The sequence below is a fragment of the Pyrgilauda ruficollis genome, unplaced genomic scaffold (genome assembly GCF_017590135.1).
Source record: "Pyrgilauda ruficollis isolate IOZ18807 unplaced genomic scaffold, ASM1759013v1 scaffold17, whole genome shotgun sequence".
NCBI lineage: Eukaryota > Metazoa > Chordata > Aves > Passeriformes > Passeridae > Pyrgilauda > Pyrgilauda ruficollis.
In genome coordinates this window covers 4,299,654-4,320,135 of record NW_024515875.1, presented here as the reverse complement: position 1 = coordinate 4,320,135, position 20,482 = coordinate 4,299,654, and the positions used below count along the sequence as shown (strand labels likewise).

The 20,482-nt window shown below is 38.0% G+C and overlaps 1 protein-coding gene across 6 annotated transcripts; it reads right to left on the bottom strand.

Moving 5' to 3' along the window:
• Positions 1-1,854: 1,854 nt before the first annotated feature.
• Positions 1,855-20,482, bottom strand: USP16 (ubiquitin specific peptidase 16). 6 transcript variants are annotated; one of them, XM_041464013.1, is made up of 18 exons: positions 20,404-20,478; positions 18,741-18,839; positions 17,007-17,188; positions 16,267-16,370; positions 13,851-13,954; positions 11,950-12,128; positions 10,852-10,944; positions 9,876-10,006; positions 9,456-9,543; positions 8,841-8,919; positions 7,881-7,972; positions 7,097-7,153; positions 6,084-6,251; positions 4,838-5,495; positions 4,489-4,583; positions 3,233-3,319; positions 2,822-2,975; positions 1,855-2,184 (listed from the first exon to the last, which is right to left on the bottom strand). In XM_041464013.1, exons 2-18 carry the CDS (start codon positions 18,799-18,801, stop codon positions 2,060-2,062), a joined length of 2,457 nt encoding a protein of 818 aa, XP_041319947.1. In that variant the 5' UTR covers positions 18,802-18,839; positions 20,404-20,478; the 3' UTR covers positions 1,855-2,059. The 6 variants fall into 6 exon arrangements, with proteins under 6 accessions (XP_041319947.1, XP_041319948.1, XP_041319949.1 ...); XM_041464014.1 differs by lacking the exon at positions 3,233-3,319 and having other exon boundaries at positions 20,404-20,480; XM_041464015.1 differs by lacking the exon at positions 20,404-20,478 and having other exon boundaries at positions 17,087-17,188.

Here is a 20,482-nt window from a genome sequence, read left to right as displayed (position 1 = left end):
AGAGTGGTAGGCAAGGCAAAGCAAAGCCAGCAAGTTATTTGTAGGGCCAGGCAAGGCAGACATAGGCAAGCAAACAAAGCAAGTGTAGGCTAGGAAAACTAGGCACGGTACTGGAGGCATGTCAAAGCCAAGTGACTTAGAGTGCCTTTCCTTGGGAAGTAAAAGATATGGTGGCAATGTTGGTAGGGTAGCTGATAAGGTATGATGGGGAGGCATAGTCCAGCAAGACATTTCCATCCTTGCCCCTTCTGTGTCGGAGCCATTGGACATAGTTAGTACTGGACATGCTATGCAACTTTCGCTTGGTAAGTTCCTGAACGAGAACAGCAATGCTGTCTCATGGGAAGGAAAGAACTTAGCCCCAGCGGCAGAGGTGCAGGTAAGAAGCTGTATCGTGCAGCTTCAGGGCAGCAGCAACTTTCTATCCTGGCATATTTGGTTTGGAAGCACTGACTCAATTTGTACAATCATGGAGTCGGTATCCATCTTTGGAAGACAGCCTCCCGCCTGAAAGAATCCATTTGGCATGTGTTTTCCACTTCCTCAAGGCAGCCTTCTTGAAATTCTGCCAGCACACTTCTTTTGGACAAGGTAAAAGCTTGGCTCTTGGTTTGCAGCGGATCTAGAGCCCCACACAGATAATGCCCAATACCAGTGTTCTGACACCCTTGTATAGGACCACTCCCTGGATGTTTTGGATTTTGGAGGAAGGGATGCTATTTATTTTGAGACGGGTGTCTAGTTCCTCTCTTTGGCAAAGAAAGCAAGTTTGGATGGGCACTTTGGTGGTCTCTGTGAATTTAAAGGCTTTTCCCAATACGTAGTTCTCTGGGTTAGAGTTGTTGAACTGTCAGTGGGAATGCAGAGGCCAAGCCTCTGCAGGACAAATTTTTCTCCCTTTTGTAGCTTTAGTGTGTGAGCAGTCCCTGGTGCCAGTCCATTTGGATCCTGACTCTGTGAGACTGAAGGCTTACGATGGTACCTAGAGCTGAGAAGGAAAGTGACAATAGCAGGGTGTGTGTTTGTAGTTTGAGGGGTGCAATTGAAATTGTAAGCAGCAAAGAGCTTTCTCCGCCAATAGTTTTGTGGGCTCTGCTTTTGGCAGATGTTTTCAAGTTAGGTACCAGACTCTATGAGAGTGAAAAAATTTGTTAGGGCAGAGGAGTTGGTGTTGGCCTTTGAGTGTGGTGCAAAGAAGAGTATCCACTTGGAAGGGGAGGATTGGCAAAATCTTTTTGTCCTGAAACAGTTGATTTGAGAGCAGGGACATTTCTGACTTGGCTATGTCCTGAGGGTGGTTTCAAGCTGGGCTCAGTGAGTGTCCTTGTTTTGTGAGTAGACATTGCCATCGTGTGGTTATTTTCATGAGTGCTGACAGTGCCCAGGAAAAAGACAAGCACTTTTCTAGCCCAGCCCCATTTATGTGGGAGCAGTGTGGGGACAAGAGCTCCACTGTGGATCCTGGCTCTTGGGCACTGACAGAACGTGATCCTGCATGTAGCAGGGAAGGAAGAGGAATCATTTCATTGTTGGCTGTACAGTTTATAAGCTTCAAAATAAAAAGCAATTGCAGCATGGCCTCTTCCTTTTAGAAGATTTTCTGTGCCATCAGCTGCTCAACATGTAATTCGCACCCTTTGAACTGCATCCAGCTCCCTGGAGATATGCACTTTCCCTCACGGTCTATGTACCATCTTGCACTCTAACCCTTGAAGATCCCAAACCACTCCAAAATGTCCAGCAGCTGCTCTCAAAGAAGAAGTCCTACAACGAAAAGGCAGTGCAGGCCATAATAGTCCCTTTGCAGTCTGTCAACTAAACAAAACCAAATTACTCAACAAAAACACAAAGCTGTAATTTTGAAAAAAAAAACTTCTATTGAAAAGTTGTGGAAACACTGGAAAAAGCATAAGTTAACTGCTTGTCAGTGTGCCTAAAATGCATAAAATGACTTCCTCCTATACAGTAGCTCCAACATGTTAACAACATGATTTGCAGGTCTGCCTTCTCAGACCTCCAAAAGAGGTCGCTGCACACACAAGAAGGCTCTTCTGATGAGTTACACCAGCCTCTCATAGAACAGAAGATAGGCTTGGGAGCCCAGCACTTTGGACACAGAGACAGGTTGTACGTGGGTATCACTGATGTGGAACCATTGACCTTTGACTGGCTCAGTTTCCGAAGCTGTGAAAGGAAAAATTCAGGAGCAAAAGTTATTATAAAGAATTGAAGCAATGAGTTCTGTTACTGTTCTTCAGTAAGAATCATAGAGTACAATCATAGAATCATTGAGTTGAAAAAGACCTCCAAGATGGAATCCAACCTGTGACTGATCACTGCCTTGTCAACCAGACCAGAGCACTGAGTGCTACATCCAGTTGTTCCCTGAACACCTCCAGGGTTGAGAATGTTGCCGCATCCTTGGGCAGCCCCTTCCAATGCTTAATCACCATTTTGTCTTCTTTTCTTCCTAATATCCAACCTCAATATCCCTTGGCACAGCATGAGGCCATTTCATCTCATCCCATCACTGGTTGCCTGGGAGCAGAACTGGACATCCTCCTCGCTACACCCTCCTTTCAGGCAGTTCTGGAGAGTGGTAAGATCTCCCCTGAGCCTCCTTTTCTCCAGCCTGAGCCCTCCCAGCTCCCTCAGCTGTATCATTTCACTCCTTGTATCATTTCACTAGCTTCACTCCTTCTCAGAGAACTTAAGAGCCATGGCAGGAGGTTGGAACTACATGATCTTTAAGGCCCCTTCCAACCCAAACCATTTTGTGATTCTGTAAGAAATAATTTGTAAAATATTTCTAATTATTTACCTTGAGATTTTCCTCGAAGGACAAGATCAGAGAGGTGGTTGTTCATAGCTCTCATTTTAACATAGGCAGTGTAGTGCCCAGACCTCATTGTCCCGCTGTGTTCAACAACTCCATAGAGAGAGTACAAGACCTTTGTATTCCCTTCAGCCACATTCTAGAAAACCACAAGTTTAGCTATGTCAGCCAAGTGCTGGGTTTTAAAGAATGTAAACTCTTTGATTTTTTTTGCTGATGAAATGGAAATTGATCATTAGAGATTCATGCAAGCACTACAGTTATGAGCAGGGAAGTACAAGTTATCACACAAAGTAACAGGCTTGACAAGCATCGTACAAAGATTTTGCTATGCAGCTTTGTTGTGAAAGCACATTAGAACAAGGGAAAGGAGAATCTGATTGTTTTCCCACTTACTTTACATTTAGCTGTACAGAAAGGAGCCAAGTCTATCACTTCGGGGAACTTGATATGCCTGTTAACCTTCTGCAGATTAAATCCAGCCTTAAACAACCAAAGTAGAGGGAAAACCCCATAATGTTAAAATGGAGCATATTAAAACCATGCTTAGTCACTAAATGTTTCAGGTTAAAGTTTCAACAGTACAAATTAGTTTTACATTACACAAAACTGGGAAAAAGCAAGGTTTTTTTTCTCTGATGTCCAGTATTTCAGCATTATTTCCTTGCCCCCACATGCTGCACTGGAGTACAAGTCAAGATGGCTCTTCGGCTCACTCATACATTAATGTAATGGCAGCAGAAGTGGAAAAAGAATCAGTTCTAATGCACTTCAGTAACTATGAGGACAACTCTTGCCTCAGACTGTAACATGCCTGAGGATCTGATCTTAGAACATCCGAACTGACGCAAATTGCTCCCACCTTAATCAAACAATCGTCCAGTATCAAACTGGAAAAACAAAAGGAGATGATGATAAATGTTATTTTCTTCATATTACAGTCTCTTGGATGAGGCTACATATTTCCAATTTCTATATGATATTGGTTTTCATCTAATTAAAGTTGCCTCCCTTATTTTTCAAGTATATTGACCAAAAACACCAAACAGGTTTAAATTTAGAAGTCTCGCTTTCCTTTCCTCCTTCGCTCTTGGAAAGCTAAAGCCCCGAGTCAAAAATTTTTCTACAACTTGGGAATAATAAACAGGTAAGTGACTTCAGTGTCTGTAAATAAAACTTAAGTTACTTTGCTTTCCTTTTATCCTTCCTTCTGCCCCACAAGGCTCAGAATCCTCTTTTCCACTTCTGCTAACTTTTTACTTATTTGTTATTAGTAAGGGATCCTATTTACCTATACCTACTGAAATATAGGAGCCCATGAGCAGCTGTAGTAGTAGGAAACCATTAATGCTAAGATTCTGCTTAATACAGTAAGCAGTAAAAATAATGAGGGAATATGTTGTGAATGCACTCACAAAACAGTATTTTCCATTTAATTAAGGGAATATTCTTTCAGGGAAACGCCCCTTAGTGCCTCAAAGACCACAAAACGCAATGCTGCACACTAATGCCTTCCGAACTTTGGGAAAAAAAACAAACTAGTTTTATAGAAAATAAAAGTAATGTTTTCAAGTTAAGCTAATACTACATCATATGTACACATATATACATATTAACTTGAGGCAATATACATGTATCAGCCTGCTACTTACCTGCTGAAACCTCTTTAAGTGAAGAGTTAAAATTGGAGGAGCTAGAGAGATGAGCATCTGCTTTTTGGCATTCGTATAAACATTCTTTTTTTCACCTGCAGAAAAGAAAAATTACCAAAGATTAAAACAAGTGTTTTATATCAAAACAAATGTTACAGCAGGAATTTATTTTCACTATTTAAACTGTTACAATGTCATCTACTACAAGACCTGAGAAGCTGAGCATTCTCCTTTAATACAATGAATGAAAGTAGACAGAGTTATAGAAGGGATAATCCCCCACCCTTTATCCACTCAAGAAGCAGACAGGGATATGTTTAAAGTTGCCTTTTAAAAAAGTCTGTCATACTTATGTTGTTCTTTGGTCCACAACGCCTTTGTGTACACACATCACACAGTAGTTTATTGGTCTCGTTAAGTGTTTCGTTACGGGTAAATTGATACAAACAATGATGGATTGAATCTTCCTCAGGGTTCAGCTCTTCCCTATTTGCCAGAGTACAAAATGCCATTTCGGGGTCATCTGTAGATACTTCACATGTCTTAAGAACAGGCTGAAGACTCTCCAAGATACTTGTGTCACTGGCACCCACGTAGAGTTTTGAAAAGTCTGTAGCAAGGTCTTCCTCATCTTCATTGTCCTCATCCTCCTCTTTCAAAGACAGATTGTCAAGGCCATTGACAAACTTCATAGGAGAATCTAAGCCTTCCGTAGAGAGATCCACGAGAGACTCGTTTTCTTCCCACTCTTGTTCTGGCTTTCCTCCATTTTCATGCCTGCTCTGAATTTCTGTACTATTTCCCTGTATACTCAAGTCTTTCTGAGTTAGGCAGTGATCTTTGCAATCATTTGAGGATTCCTCTTCTTGCTTCTTATCAAGAGTTTCACAGCTCATTTCAGTCTCTGATTCTTGGTTGTACTTGGCATCTATCTCTGGCTGTTCAGTTGTGCAGAGATCTGTCAAGTGAAGCACCTTTCCTTGAAGTTTTTCCTGACGGCGTTGGATCTGCTCATTTGAATACATAATAAACAAGAGTACAAAAAAAAAAAAGAAAAGTAAGTATAAATTATATTTATCATTTCTTACCACTTCTTTATAATCTTTGTTGCATGCCATAGATGCACAAGACAGGGGGGAGGAAGAATAATCCATGATTAAATGATCAGAGGTAATCAGTTCCACTAGTACTGAATTTATCCTCACTCAGACACAGTTCCCACTGCTCCCTGTTACATAGAATCATCAAAAGACAGCTAATTATGCTCTTGCTATCTTCCTGATCTTTCCTGTGTCTGTATTCTAAAGTTTTGTGAATATTCTTGCAGTCAATGACTGGAAAACAGTCTGATACAAATTGAGGCTTTTCAGACAGGCAACAAATTCTACTGGATATTACGGTATTATTCCTACCCAGCAACACTCAACAGAACATCTTAACAGCAAAGACATGGGTATAATTGGTCTTTTCAGTTGTGTATTTTGAAAACAGGAGAAGTTCTAAGCTATCTCTTCCTTCATGTAAACTAAGGAAACAAAAAAGAATTTCTTGAACAGAAACAGCAAGCACAAAGTGAAATACCTATCCAAACCAACCTTTGCTTTTTTTTTGGCCTGTTTCTTCGTTTTCTTCTGAAGGTGCTTACTTGTACCACGGGGTTCATATTTCTGCTTAAGGTAATGGTCATTGATTTTATCTTCTTCATCTTCAGATTCCTTTTCTTTGTTTTTTTTAATGTTTTCTCTCTTTGCAATTTTCCCTTTCTAAAAAAACCAAAAAGCCACAGAACAACCACAGAAATAGAGATGTTATCTGAGTTTTCAGCTTAAGGTAACGTTTTAATGATGTAACGTACAACTAACTCACACCCTGATGTTAATGGAAGGAGTGTCTCACTTCAGAGAGTCCATATGAAACAGAGGGAAACAGTATGAAAAGTAAGGCTATCAAACGCCAAAATCTAAACCTGTAAAGGGACAACATCACCTTTGCCTCTAATAGATCTCATTAAATGCACTGAAGAGTAATGTTTTACACATGCAGAGACATTTTCTGTTGAACTGCCTGCCACAGAATTTGTTTGCTTCTGCTAAAAGGAAACTCATTTTTGGCAGAAGTCATGAGCCATTTGGCTCTGGGGGTTCCATTCCAGTGTTTATGAGTAAACAGTGCTATACAAAAAATCTGAAATATTACATATACAGGTTATCAATACAAAACATAAAGCAAATCAAGTACTTTTTGTATCAGGAGATTGATCAAATAAGTATTCACATACTATCCTATTAACATTTCTTAACTTTATTCCATAACCTGAGTATTAGGAGAGGTGTTCTTGGACTTGGTGCAGGGAAACGGATGAAAAACATGAAAACAAACCCCCAAATAACTCAAACAATCTGTGATTTTCAAAAGACAATTTATGAGCCACAACGTACAGGAATGACTCTCATTAAAAATCTTATTCTCTATCTTTCTGTGCCATTTTGACTTGCAAAAGAGACTTTTAGAAAGAAGCTTAAATACTCTTCCTAATGACTGCATAATAAGTGTTTTCATATGAATAAAAAAAATAAAAGCTAAAAAGTACCTATGTACAGTTTCTTACCTGAACATCTAGTATGGGAAGTGACAAATCAAGGAAAGACTCATGGACCAAGGATACCTTTAAATGAATAATCAAGAGTCCAATTTAATTTTGTTTGGAAACAGCTGCTTGCTGTCAACAGGTGTATCTGCACGTTTGCGTTCAAGGCCCGCTTTTACTTGTGCACTCAACTGTAAAACACGGCTCATTTACCTCCACAAATAGCTTCCAATGACCAAAAATCCAGCAGTCACATTACCACAGAAATGAGCAGGAAATACTTTCATGAATTTCAGTTATCTAGTGAGACTGCACCTTAGGGCCTAAGAGACTCATAGCTGTAATCCATCATGACATTCAACTAATATTTGCTAATACACTCAATTACTTAATTCTCAGGATTTATTATCCCAGTAGCATCTTCTTAACTGTTCTCCTGGCACTCTCACAGACTTTTCATTGTGGTAAAGGGGAAAACATAACCCCCTGAATGAAAAAGGAAAGGGCCCCATAACAATTAATTTGCTCTATGACCTGTACCACTAGAAGGTGTTCACTGGGAATTTCAGAGAGAATTCTGGCAGAGGCAGCTTGCTCTTGCTGACCTCTTTTTCTGGAAGGCTTTTGAAAGGCACTGAAGGGTTAACTTTAAAACACAATGAAAGAAATATTCCAGCCAAATCATTCTCCTTTTTGAAAGCATGCAGCTAGTCAAGTCTTATTTCTACAGACAGTCACTTTGGGGTTCTCCTGCAGATTACAGGACATAACACTCCAGGTTATTCAAAGCAAGCAGTTTACTTACAGTTCTGCATTCCTCACACATAATTGTGCTGGTTAATTCTCCACCAAATATTCGATCTACAAAACTTTGTATTCCCTTTTTCTTTTCATATTCTGAGAATTCAAAAAGTATATAGTAAAGTTAAAATTATTACACACAATATAGTGGCAACCAATCTCATTACGGCATACCGAATAAAAAAGGAGAATATAACATGCAAGATGTATGATGGGACATGTTGGCCTGTTCTGGTTTCCTCAGGATAACAAGTACAGCAAGATTCTTAAATTAAGAATATTTTGTGTATCAAAAGAATGGGGGTGAAAACACATTCTCAGAACACAGCTTGGTTAAACCATACCTCTACCACTTTCTCTGCTCAAATGCATTTTCTCAGAAGTACTGCATGGTAGTAAGAATTCCTGTTTTCTCTCAAGACTGAAAAATTATCTGAACTTAAAAAATGAGCACCAACTTTTGTCAGACAAACAAAACCATTTTCCTGAAGTTGTAATTTCAGAGTAATACAGTCTTAATTTAAATTGTCAGATCATCTCCTAAGTCATGTTGAAACGTTTTAAAATGCTTCTGTTCATTGTTTGGAGTTTTTCTATACTACTGTTAGGTAACAATGAACTATGAGCAGCTGCATAAATTATATTCACATACTAATATTTTAATTTCTTACATGTTTGAATTATTAATAATTGCCCAAACATATTTTAATGTATGATGTCTACAGAATCAACTCTCTTATCCTGTTAAGAAGGAAATGCCAACAAAGTTCAGCAAGACATTTAAATATAGACTAAAATTTAAAATATTTTAAATATAGACTAAATTTTATTCTAGATATACGCATACTCAAGAGGTCATAAAGTTGTACAAATAAACATGTATCTTTTAGTTGATACTATTAATATTACTTTATATACTTCAACAAAGGAGATTTTACAAATTACTGATGCTGTGATAATTTACCTTTAATTTTCTTTTTAAGTTCTTCTTCATTTTGTTTGTTAGAGTCACTCAGCGCCTTTAGCATTCCAACACTTATTTGCTGAAATTTTCAAAACAAATATACTCTGTAAAATTTCCTAAAATAATTCAGTTAGCTACTTCATTTTATGATGTGTTTCAGATGGAGGAAAAAGTATAATCTTCACCAATTAAGAGAATCAATACAAACAACACAAATACCTGCAGAACCACACAATAGTTCCTGCAGATATCAAAAAAAAAGAATCAACAGAGAAGTTGCAACCATAATGTTCTAATTAGTATGTAAGAAAATCAGTCTAAGGATTAAATACTTGCCCAAATTAAAACTGGCAAAAAACCCAGGAACTTCTACAAGTGTGTTTCAGAAAGTAAAACATAAGGATATTCTTTAGGGTGCCTACACATACTCCAAACCCACTTTTTCTGTGGGTTCTCTTTGCTACTATGCTTCAAGTGAGTGCTGTGGACAGCACAACCACATTACAGAAGCTGACATATCTCAGGAAGTATGTCCTTTCTCCCCTCAGCAGAAGAAAGAGTCTGGGTCCAGGTTACGAAGAGAAAGGTATGCATAACTATGACTTTAGCACCCACCTGGATTTCTTCTGCTCTCATTCCATCAAGTAAGTAACGAAGCAGTTCATGACTGTCTTGCTGCTGATAACCTTTGAATCGTATTGCTCTGTTAAATGAAATTGTAAAGTATAACTGAACTCAGAGATAAAGCAAAAATGATTCATGGCAAACACACGTGGACAAAGTCTCCAGAATGTAAGTATATAAAAGCAACAAGTGTCTACATATCGTATTTTCTAAAAATATGATGCCAGCTACTCAGTATGTCACTGAGTAGCTTTCATTTTACTGCTATTTATTTTAATTTTGCCCATCTTTCAAAAACTAAGTATTCTACAAATTTTATATGCTGTGTTCTGAGCTAGAGATAAAAAAGAGGAAAAACTGACAGTCTTAAACAACAAACTTTTTCATACCTACTATTGTACAGATACTTACTTTTTACAAACCTGAGCAAAAAGTTCCTTAGGAGTCACTACCCCTTTTTTTGTCTCTTGCATTTCTGTCACAAAATGATGCATGGCTAGTGTTAAAGGACCCGGATGATCTAGTTTTATTAGCTGAGGTTCCTGTTTGAAAGAAAAGCAACAGAGCTCTTTTGCCTTAATTCGGTGGCAGATTCTTTTGCAGTACGTTTTTCCTTTTCAGTTCCTGAAAACGTTATTGTCAAATAGAATACCCAAAATTCCAAAATGGCAATAAGTTAACCTGACAAAAAGGATGTGTGGTTTATCATGAAATGATAGCGCAACTCTCTTATTTATTGCTTAGTTCAAAGTCTGGATTTCTTACCTTTACTAGGAAAAAAACCCAATTTCTTAAAAAAGGTTGTGCATTTTCTGTCATCCAAATCTCTAACTGTAATGACAGGTATGCTATTTAAGTTAGTGCTACAGACATCCTCTAATTTCCTATTTTGCATTTAGACAAGTTGCACTATAGCAAGGGTTACATGTTTTCATCCTTTAAATAACATCATCATAATGCAAGCACTCCCTCTATGACAGAGTATTGAATCACTGCTCTTACACTCTGAACAAAATACCTCCACTGACTTCAGAAGCAGCTTTATAGAAAGCAGTGGTGAAACTCTGCTGATTTTACACTAATCTTGTTAGTATTTGGCTGGGACATGTAGGAGAAGGAACTGTAAGCAACCCTGCCCCTGATGAATCACAGCTGTGCTAATTATCAAAGAGTGGAAACAGCTTTGCCTGTCCAATGAGGATGGGTGTTATAAAAGAGTGGGTTAGCTAGCCAAGGCCAGTCTGCTGGGGCTGGAGTTGGAGTCTGCTGGCTGGCTGTGTGTAGGAAGCTGGCAATAGGAACAGCTTTAAAATTGATGTAAGTACGGCTGGTTTCCTTAACAGACTGGAAGGTGAGGACACACACTACAGAGATCAAAGCATATTACCATGCATAGCTCAGGTGACTCAATTTTAATTGTTGTGCCAGGTATTTTAGCTTCTTTAAGCAGCTCTCTCAGGACTGGAGTTTGTGATAAATTCTGTAGAACACAAAAGACAGAAAGAGATTGAAAAATGGGGACAACAGGAAGGGCAGTTGAACTCTGCTAGTCATGGAATTTGTAGCTATCAATTTAGCAGCAATTTATTTTCCCAAACACAGAACTGAAGTGGTTAATTACCACTCTAGAATCCCCATCTGTGTTTAAGATTAAAAGGTACATTCCATATAGCTAATAGGACCTCCAATGCCCTCTATAAGCATTACCTCATATTGCAGAGACCCTTAAATTTATTTTTTTTATATAGACTGATCTTTTGACAAGTGTATTTACTAGTGTCTGTTTCTAAAAATTCAAAGGATAAAATGCAGTGTATGTATTTGCTAGGTTTAAAAAGTGTTTAAAAGTAAATCAAAAGCAGTATACTAAAATCTGCAAGTACAGTGGGAATTTTGTTTGAGTAAAGCTTCAGTATCAAAAAACAAAGAGCACAACATAATGTCGGTTTCAATACACATGAAAGAACGAGTTTATTATACATTTCTGAACTGAACAAGTCACACAAGATGGCAATGCCTGCAACTTGCTTATCCTGTTTTTTTCACCCAATATTTCATTTTGATTTCCTTTTGCTGAGAGAGACATTTTTATTACAATTAACACCCATGGTTTTTGAGTACTAATTTCTTATAATCTGCAACGTCACAAGGGTGATGTGTCTGACTATTTCATATTTTTAAAAAATAACTAGAAGTTGGCAAGCTTATTTATGTCAGTGAAAAATGCTGTCCCTCAAGGACAAGGCAGTTTATTGTATTTCCCCTTAGAGCAAGTCTGAACCTGCAGCTCCATTTCTTCGTATTTCTCTGGGCCAACACACTATTTTTAGAAAGAAGCCATCATTCCTGGCAGATAAAAAAACCATATTCTAATTGTGTCACTGTAAAATGCTGGAGGCAGAGCTGTTGTGGGCTGTTTTTCATTTTATTTGTGGCTTTTTTTTCCTATTCCAAGTTCTTCTAAAAACAACAGCAAGTCCTGTACCTGCATCACTGCATTAAAGAAACATGTATTCCCCAAGTTACTAAGTCCTTTCACAGTGACTTCTCCATTAGTAGTTGAATGAGAATTTTCTTCTTTAAGTGAAACTTCTTTTTCTTGCTCATTTTTGCTGTCTTTTTCTACTTTTTTATTTTCAACTTCCTTGTTCTCTTGTTTTTCTTCTGAAATAATAAAAGCATATCACATCTTAACACAGTTTATAGGGTATAGGCTAGGAAAGATTATTACAGCAGGCAGCAATCTATGATGTTTAGAGCATATACAAACAATAATTAATTCTTTAATTTTTAAACACAAAACTACTGGTTTAGGCTCTCAAATTGTCTAGGTAATAGAAGTTAAAAAACAACCAAAACAACAAATAGTGAACCCCCTGAAATGCCATTTCAAATCAGCAAGCAAATTAAACATCTCTTGGCACACAAGCCATTTATGCCAACATACTCTGAAATTCTTCAGAATTCAGAATGTTCCTGTCAAAATCACCTATGTGAGGACTTTCTACAACATCCAACTGGTTCCCACTCTTAAAGCATTCTCATATTCATTTCATGTACCTAAACAGATGATACTGAAAGGTTTATAGTCTTCAAGATGAGTTAAAAATATTTGCCCCCAAATTATTTTGGTGTATTGCTGAAAATTTCAATGGCCTGTTTAATAAAGCTGTAAGGGAGGTCCAGGCAATTTTCAAAATAACATCCACACTGGTTCTGCCAGTTTGGCAGTCAGCTATTGATTAGGTTTCTGGTAAATAGGGCTGAGAGCTAATACTATCTGTAAAATCAAGTAATACAAGTCCAGAAAAAGCAAGGAAAACCGACAATACAACCTTAGGACAAGAAACAGATGGATGTACAACAACACACAGAACACAGGCAACAACTGCACTCAAGTATTCACTGGTTTTCCAGTTCAAACCCAAGAAGAAAATTTTGGCAACTGATATGAAGTTCAACTGTGTGTCTGGGAAAAACTGACTACTCAAAAAACTCTGCTCCCTATGGGAAAACCTCAGCTGCTTTCTGAAAAAATTGAATTCAGAGACAACCACGTGGCATTGCTGGATGTTTGTGTTCCATTTCCCACAAGGCCTATGATTTCACCCAAGTGTTGGAATTTCTTACAGTCATTTGTTATAGCATTTATTTTCATATGCAAATTCATCCAATTTTTCTAGTGGAAATGCCTTGTACAAAACTAGTTTTGCCATTATGGAAACTAGTTTTGTACAAGGCCTGGGTTTGTTTTCTTTTAAACAATCATATTTTACAGATAGACTGCAGGCTGAACACAGTATTTTAGAGTTCTAAAATCACTGCAGCTGCCTAAACTAAATGTACAGATCCAGTGACAAAACCTCTGTATACTACTCCTTCCATTAGGATATGTGCTGCAATAGCTGGAGACTTAGTCATTCCTAATACACTAAAAAATAATGACAAAAAGACTTCAGAAAAATCAAATAAAATTATCCTTAAGCAAGGACAATTTTTCTTTAGTCTCAAGACAGACTGAGCAACACCAATGAATAAACACGGCACCCTAAGTACTGAAAGTCAAATGCCTTTTTGGAGAAAAACTGAATGTCGTATTTTAAAAAGTCACAGTAAAACTGTCTTTTTTTCTGCCTATTCTTGTATGTTTTGTCTGTAAATGTTTAGGGGATGATGAGCAAAATCCTGATCTAATTAGATCTGTGGGCTAGGACGTTACTTATGCTATCAGAATTGTGACAAAGAATATCAAAAAAGGGGAGAAATTAGTTTTTCCCTTTACCATAGGGAGCGAAATCTAATTTAGTGTAAATTCTGGATTTATAGTACTGTCTCCAACACTTAGGATACCTTCTGATTTACTGAATCTATACTACAATTACTTACCTGCATGTGATGAGTCAATACCAACTTGTTTTCTAACAAGATCCACAGTCTGGCCGAAAAGGGTTGAAGTTTTATATGGAACTTCATTATCACATAGGTAGCACCTGTCTCCGCCGCCCCCAAAAGAAAACAATTAATCCTATTTTTTTTCCTATTATTTAAAAATCCTAAGATATTTACTTTTTTGATGCAATTCATTACACAAAGTTATAAAATTGCAAGGTTTTAGTGTAAGATTTGTAAGTCTTAGAGAAGAATTCAATCTACTTGTCACAAAAATAAAACACTTTAAAATTATCTTTAGTAAATTATTTTGGTGACTGGTGCTTGCAATTTACCAGTACAAATTAGACTTTTAAAAGATGTGCTTAGAAGCCCTGCAGCAAGAAAAAGAAAAGCTTGGAAAACTTTGCCAAAATCAAGAAACTAAGATATCAAGCCTTAAAGGAAATTACTTTTGACTATTATGGCATGGAAAAATATTTTGAATATTCTAGCCAAGCAAATATTTAATTGTATCTAAGTCAGATAAGAAATAATTCAAGCGTCCACCCTTAAACCTGCAGACTTGTACTTGTTCTTCTACTGCTGATATAAACACCATTTGTCTCTTTATGAGGAAAGAAGCATTGGTTGTGCCACTAATGTGATTTAGAGAAAATTGTAGGAGAAGCTGCAGTCATAAAGGCTCAAGAAGGGTAAAACCATGACAGAACACAAACATCGGAAGGAGTTTTACACATACCAATTTTGTAGTTCCACCCAATCAACTCTTTGAAGTACTAATACTTCTGCATTTTGGAAAACACCAATTACAGTTCTTAGGCAGACTTCAGGATTACCATGAGTCAGCCTTAATTTTCTGATATTAAAAGCAGAAGAAGTCTGCAGCAAAGTGTTTCTCCAGATCTCCAGCCTCCTTGGCATTAGCTATAGTCATCACATTTTCTCATATTTCATTAAAAAAATTGACTCAGCTTTTGGATCCCTGATTGCTTGTCTATTGTCCGGTTAATAATAAAAATAGACATTCTCACTCCTGCAATAACAAAGGATAGTTACTCCCATTGTGTGTTTCAACACCATAACCATCTACCTGTCAAAAAAATTGTAGACAATCTTGAAAGAATCAAGGTATTGGAAAAGGTTTTGTTCGTGATGGCTGTTTGACCAGCACTGAAAATAAGTACAACAGTAGCTGTAAACCCAAAAGAGCAGAACTTAGTGAATACCTAGAACTCTTCCTTTCCTCTCCACATGCCTTTAAACTCTTTACAGTTCTTGTTTATATCCAATTTGAACCACATGTGCATGCACACCACAGAGAGATTTGGTCACACATTCATATCATTAATAAAAGAATTTTTATTAGAATTAGAATTTTGATTAAAATTTTGATCCAAATGTCTGCACTAGGCCCATTGTGAAATACAGTTCTTTACAGTGGGTTTGATCTATAACTAATTTATAGCCAATATATCAATCTTTGAATCATTTCTTGGGCAAGTTTGTACAACCAAGAAATTCTAGAAGGAAGTCAAAACATCTTACTTCCACAACTTCCTCTTATTTGCAAATATTTTGATTAAAAACCAGGGAAAATAGAGCACTTCAAACCCACAATTTTAACATTAATTTAAATTTACAAAGACAAGCTCACTAGTTCATTAGTTATAATGTTACTGACAATGTCCATTTCCATTCTAGAGTTCATTAAAAGTAGTGATCATTATAAGTAAGTGCTAAGTATGATCAAGTAAATAGATAATGTTATATAAAATGAACACAATGACAGATACTAAGTTGCAAAACCACATTGCTAAGCAAAACAAAAACTCTTTATGTCAAGTACAGTATTTCTATATAGCACAGTTTAGAAAATTAGGGTTCCCCCTCATATATAAAAGTGTAACATTACTTTTGAGAGAAGCAAAAACTACCAGGGATGTGGATTTTGTATCGCTTGATCCAGAAGCATCTCGTAATTGTAGCTATGCTTCCTGTCTATATGTAGTATTAAAAAACCGTATTTACACAGGAGATAAAAGTAAGGTTGTCGCTAAGAGCACATCAGAAAAAACCTTCTCCCAAGTCAAAACTTAAGATTTGGAGCTACTGACCAACATTTGTGTCCATGTGTCAGTATTCTGACCAAGTAAAAAACAGTAAAATATTAAGTCAACAACATTTACTAGCTGGTCAAGTTTAACCTCAATTATGAAAATTTTCTCATCATAAATTTTACAAGAAAATAACACTTATTTTGCAAATCTCAGCAAAGACTGCTGGAAATTACATGTTTGGAAACACTTCAATATGTGCCTAGAGAGAAATCTCAGAATTCCCAAAGAAAGGACAAATTATATTCCAGCCTCTGTTGCCCTCCAGCTCTGTCCTGTGCTGCCTGACAACTCACCACACACTCCAGTTGTCCAAATTGAGAACCAAACAGTGGGGATCTGATCTTGGTGTTTCATAATGCTTTAAAGCATGCTGGTCTGGAGAATTTCTGCCACAGCCCTACAATATTGATAACCACAAGTGTCACAAAATCCATTTGACTGCCAATGAAACATACATAAAGTCAGAGTAAAAACAAAGTATTACAATCAAAACTGTTCAATTATGTTAAATTAATTGGGATCAACAGATGGATATCTATTTCAAAATATTTATTTCTGCAGATGGATAAATTACTGGGTGCAGAATAAAGCTGCTATGGGACTGAACATTTAATGAATGAATTCCAGTCTAAACACCTAAAAGAACGAAACAGACCCAAAACATCTTCAGCATGCAGAGTTCTAAGTTTCATGAACTAACATGAGCATTAAGATCTTGTAAAAATACCCCTAATACAGATTAGGAGTATTTTTATTTTCTCTGCAAAATAATTCAAACTTTCTAGGAAAACCAGTCCTCAAGGCTGTTTTAGCCTTAAGCTTGCTAAATGTCTTTAAGCCATCTTCCAAGTACTTCATTTGACATTCAGAGCAGACATTTTTAAATCAAACTCAACAGTATATAAAGTCATCTAGGTAGCACCATCTTTACAACAAAAAAAGAGAATATAAGAGTTTAATTAGAAACTCTCTTGTTCCATTGCATTATGAGACACTGAAAGGTATTAAGACAAATTAACAACAAAAGAGATACCCTATGGCCACATTTTAGGCATAACCATATTGAAGTGCCTTCATCAGTCTCCTTCTCCTCAGCCTTCTCTTGTGTCTTACTGTCTGCCTTGCAGTCCTGACAAACATGCCATTCCACATTCTGCAGCGACTTTCTCACATGCCCTTGGTCCACTCCTTTACGAATATGCTTGCACACAGGTTCTACAAAGTAAAAAGCACAAGAAGGATGTAGGTAGCATAACAAATGCAAGCTTGAAGAGACTGGCAGTAATCCAGAAGCTAGGATAGTCTTTCTAGAGCCAATGAAACACAGACAATTTATCAGAGTATCAGAAAGAAACCTTTTGTTACCACCACTGACAATATGGGTATACTGTTGCTGCATTCTAAACTTTGAGCTGTTTTTATTGCTCAGATAGAGTGACAGCTCTGAAACTATCTTTGTTGAGGCAAGATTACAGCCTCAAGATTGCAAACTTCTATTGGCATAAGCTGGAATTGGTGCAAAATTTTGTACTTCCAGTTCTGTTTCTGTCCAAGATTACAGGATTTCATCAAAGTGCAAATGCTAGCCAACAAGAGACAAACACAGATATTCAGCATTCTTTTAGCCTTTCTGAAAAACATAAGCTTCATCTACAAAATTGTCCTTTAAAAAACAAACCAAAAAATTTTGTATATTGGCAACTACAGTTACAGTGGAATTATTCACCATGATTAGTCTTAGTTTCATTTGTAGCTTTACAGGTCTTTGTTGTCGTAAGATAACCTATTCACAGGCAAAAAACTGAGATGCCAGCACAACTAGAACATAACCGGTCTCTTTGCAGGAGAAAAAGAGGAACAGTTACAGTAGACATTGACCCTGACTCCAGGAAACAAGCCCCCAACATCCCGAAGAACCAAACCAGACAAAAGCAGGTAAAAAAAGGCATCCATTAGAGACAGAGGCTAACACAAGAAGATCAGGACAATCAGGAAAACAAAGCACAGTGTACTTGAACAGGCCATCCCACCAAGCCTCCTCAAACTGTAAGTCCTCTCTCCCCCAACTAAATTAATCTGGTTCAAATCACTTCCCCAAAAAAGATGAGAAAGACACAATCTGTGACCTGGCAGATAAGGTGGTAGAAGGGAATGCTACACAACGTAAGTAAAAAAAAGCTACAATAACCAAGGTAAACAAGACAAAAAAAATTTCACAGGTGAGATCCAATGGAGCTAGGAGAATAAAATTTAGTATCTGGGATTAGCAACTATTTGGAACAGAAAGAAGAGATTTTAACCAAAATACACTATGAGAGCTGAAGTGTCCAGAGTCAGTACCAAATCAGCTGTTAGGAAAAAGGCAAACTGCTTCATGAAAATATTTTAGTCACAGCTTTTACTGCTAAAGCAAGAATCTTCTGCAACAAACTTTTCACTAGGAAAATGCAACTTAAGCTTGGCAGCTGACTCTACAAACCCTTTATATTCGGAGTAATTTTACACAATCTGTATCAGTAAAGAACTGTGTTTGAGTTTCCTAAAAAACCAGAAACTAATCTCAGTTTTTAAGACAGGATTATTATTTTCTAGCATACTTAGAAAAGTCATGACAACAATATTTCTTGCTAGACTTGGGTTTCAATTAAAAATCCAAAACTTCAAAGTCAGTGAGTAATGCAAAAGCCTTCTAATATTAATCAGCTTTCAAGCCTTCTTTGAGGTTAAAAAAAACATTAGGTCCACAAACTTCTTCAAGGAAACATACTCAGTATATCCGAAGACTCATCAGACTGTGCAGTTTTGCCTTTGATGCGTTTCTTGCCCATATTTGTTGTCTGTAATCGTCCCTAAAAGGAAGAGTGACCTAACAAAGAAAAAGAGTAAGATTAGAAAGTAGTTTTAGTTGTCCTTCTTCATTGCTACACAAGTTATTTCTACGGCAAAGCTGTCCCTTGAGGTGAATTAACTTGTTTTGACATTTTCAAAACAAAAAAATATTAATTATAGTTTAACATGAAACAATTATAACTGTTGCATAGAAAAGATCACAGTGTGAATTACAAAACCCAAATGATTTAAAATGTTAAATCAAAAGCATTGCACAAAATAACAAGGCTGGAAACTTCATTATCAAAAATCCTATAAACCTTAAGGACTTAAAGTAACACCACAGGAATTTAATGGAAAAGAATTGGTTTTGTCCCAATTCAATCTTGAAGAATTTGCAACCTTTTTATTTTGTTGACTGCAAATTTCCTGTGTCTTTGATGAAATCTGACACAAGTAAAATACTCTTGACGTATTTGAAAATACATAGACCATGGGAATTTGCAGGCTAGGTTAACCCTGCTGTCCACCCTTCACGTAAACACAACCAGCACTAAATCTGCATCAGTCCACCCTTCCAAATTAATTTCTTTGCTTGCACGTGGCAGCACACAAGCCCCAGGGCAAAACTGTCTGCTTAGAGCTGTCAAAGCCAAAATAATTAAGTCATACCAAAAAAATCAAAGACAAAAATTAAGCTGGGGAGAGCTTAGGCTTGATACTCGCAGAGGACGTTTTGTATGAAAAGCCATTTACAAACACGAGCATGTTTGCATGACCATACTCTCAGGGCAGATGACCCAATTGTTGATGGTGGCTTGACAGCCACGTCACCGAGAGCAGAATTACCAACTTTTGCAACTTAGCATTCAACTTGTTAAAAAAAAGGAGCAACTGTTCACCCAACACATTTTTCTGCAAAAAGCTACAACACTTGATCTTGTATAAACAATTTTAATTAATAAAATCCTTTCCAAACTGTCCTTGCTCCTGCCGGGAATGCAGGATAGCATCACCACGTGGGGCTGTTAATTTAACCCAAGCTATGCCTGGGCAGACCTGTCCGACTGGCTCTGCACCACGGCAAAGCCCTCACGAGGAATGCACAGCCTAAACGACTGAAGCGTTTTATATATATTTTTTTAAATAAGACAGAGCGGTCTGTAAACGACCAAACGCGCACCTGCATTTGACACTCTGGAAAAAAGCCCTGGGAGGCTCGCTGGGGGCAGCCCCGGCTTGCGGCGGGCAGCAGGCAGGACGCCGTCGCCAGCCGGCACTTCCCGTGCCGGCCGCAGGCGAGCCGAGAGCCCCGAGCCTGCGGCCCCGGCCCGGCCCCATGACCCGGCCCTGCCTGCTTCCCATTGGCCCACGCCATGACCGACAACTGCCGCAGCCAATCAGGAGCCCCACACGTCCCGGTCGAAAGGACAGCTGCAGTGCGCCGGCGGAGCGGGTCCCGGACTGGGAGGAGAGTGGCGGCGGCGGTAGGAGCGCGGCGGCAGCCCTGGGGGGTTCCCGTCCCTCACCTGTCGGTGCGACGGGGCGAACAACTTGGTGGCGCATGACTCCACCAGACAGGGCAGACGACAACCTCTTACCTCAATAGCCGGTGGAGAGGCGGCGGTCATCGGCTGCCATGCGTGCTTCTGGCGCGCTGCATTGTGGGGCCGTGACCGG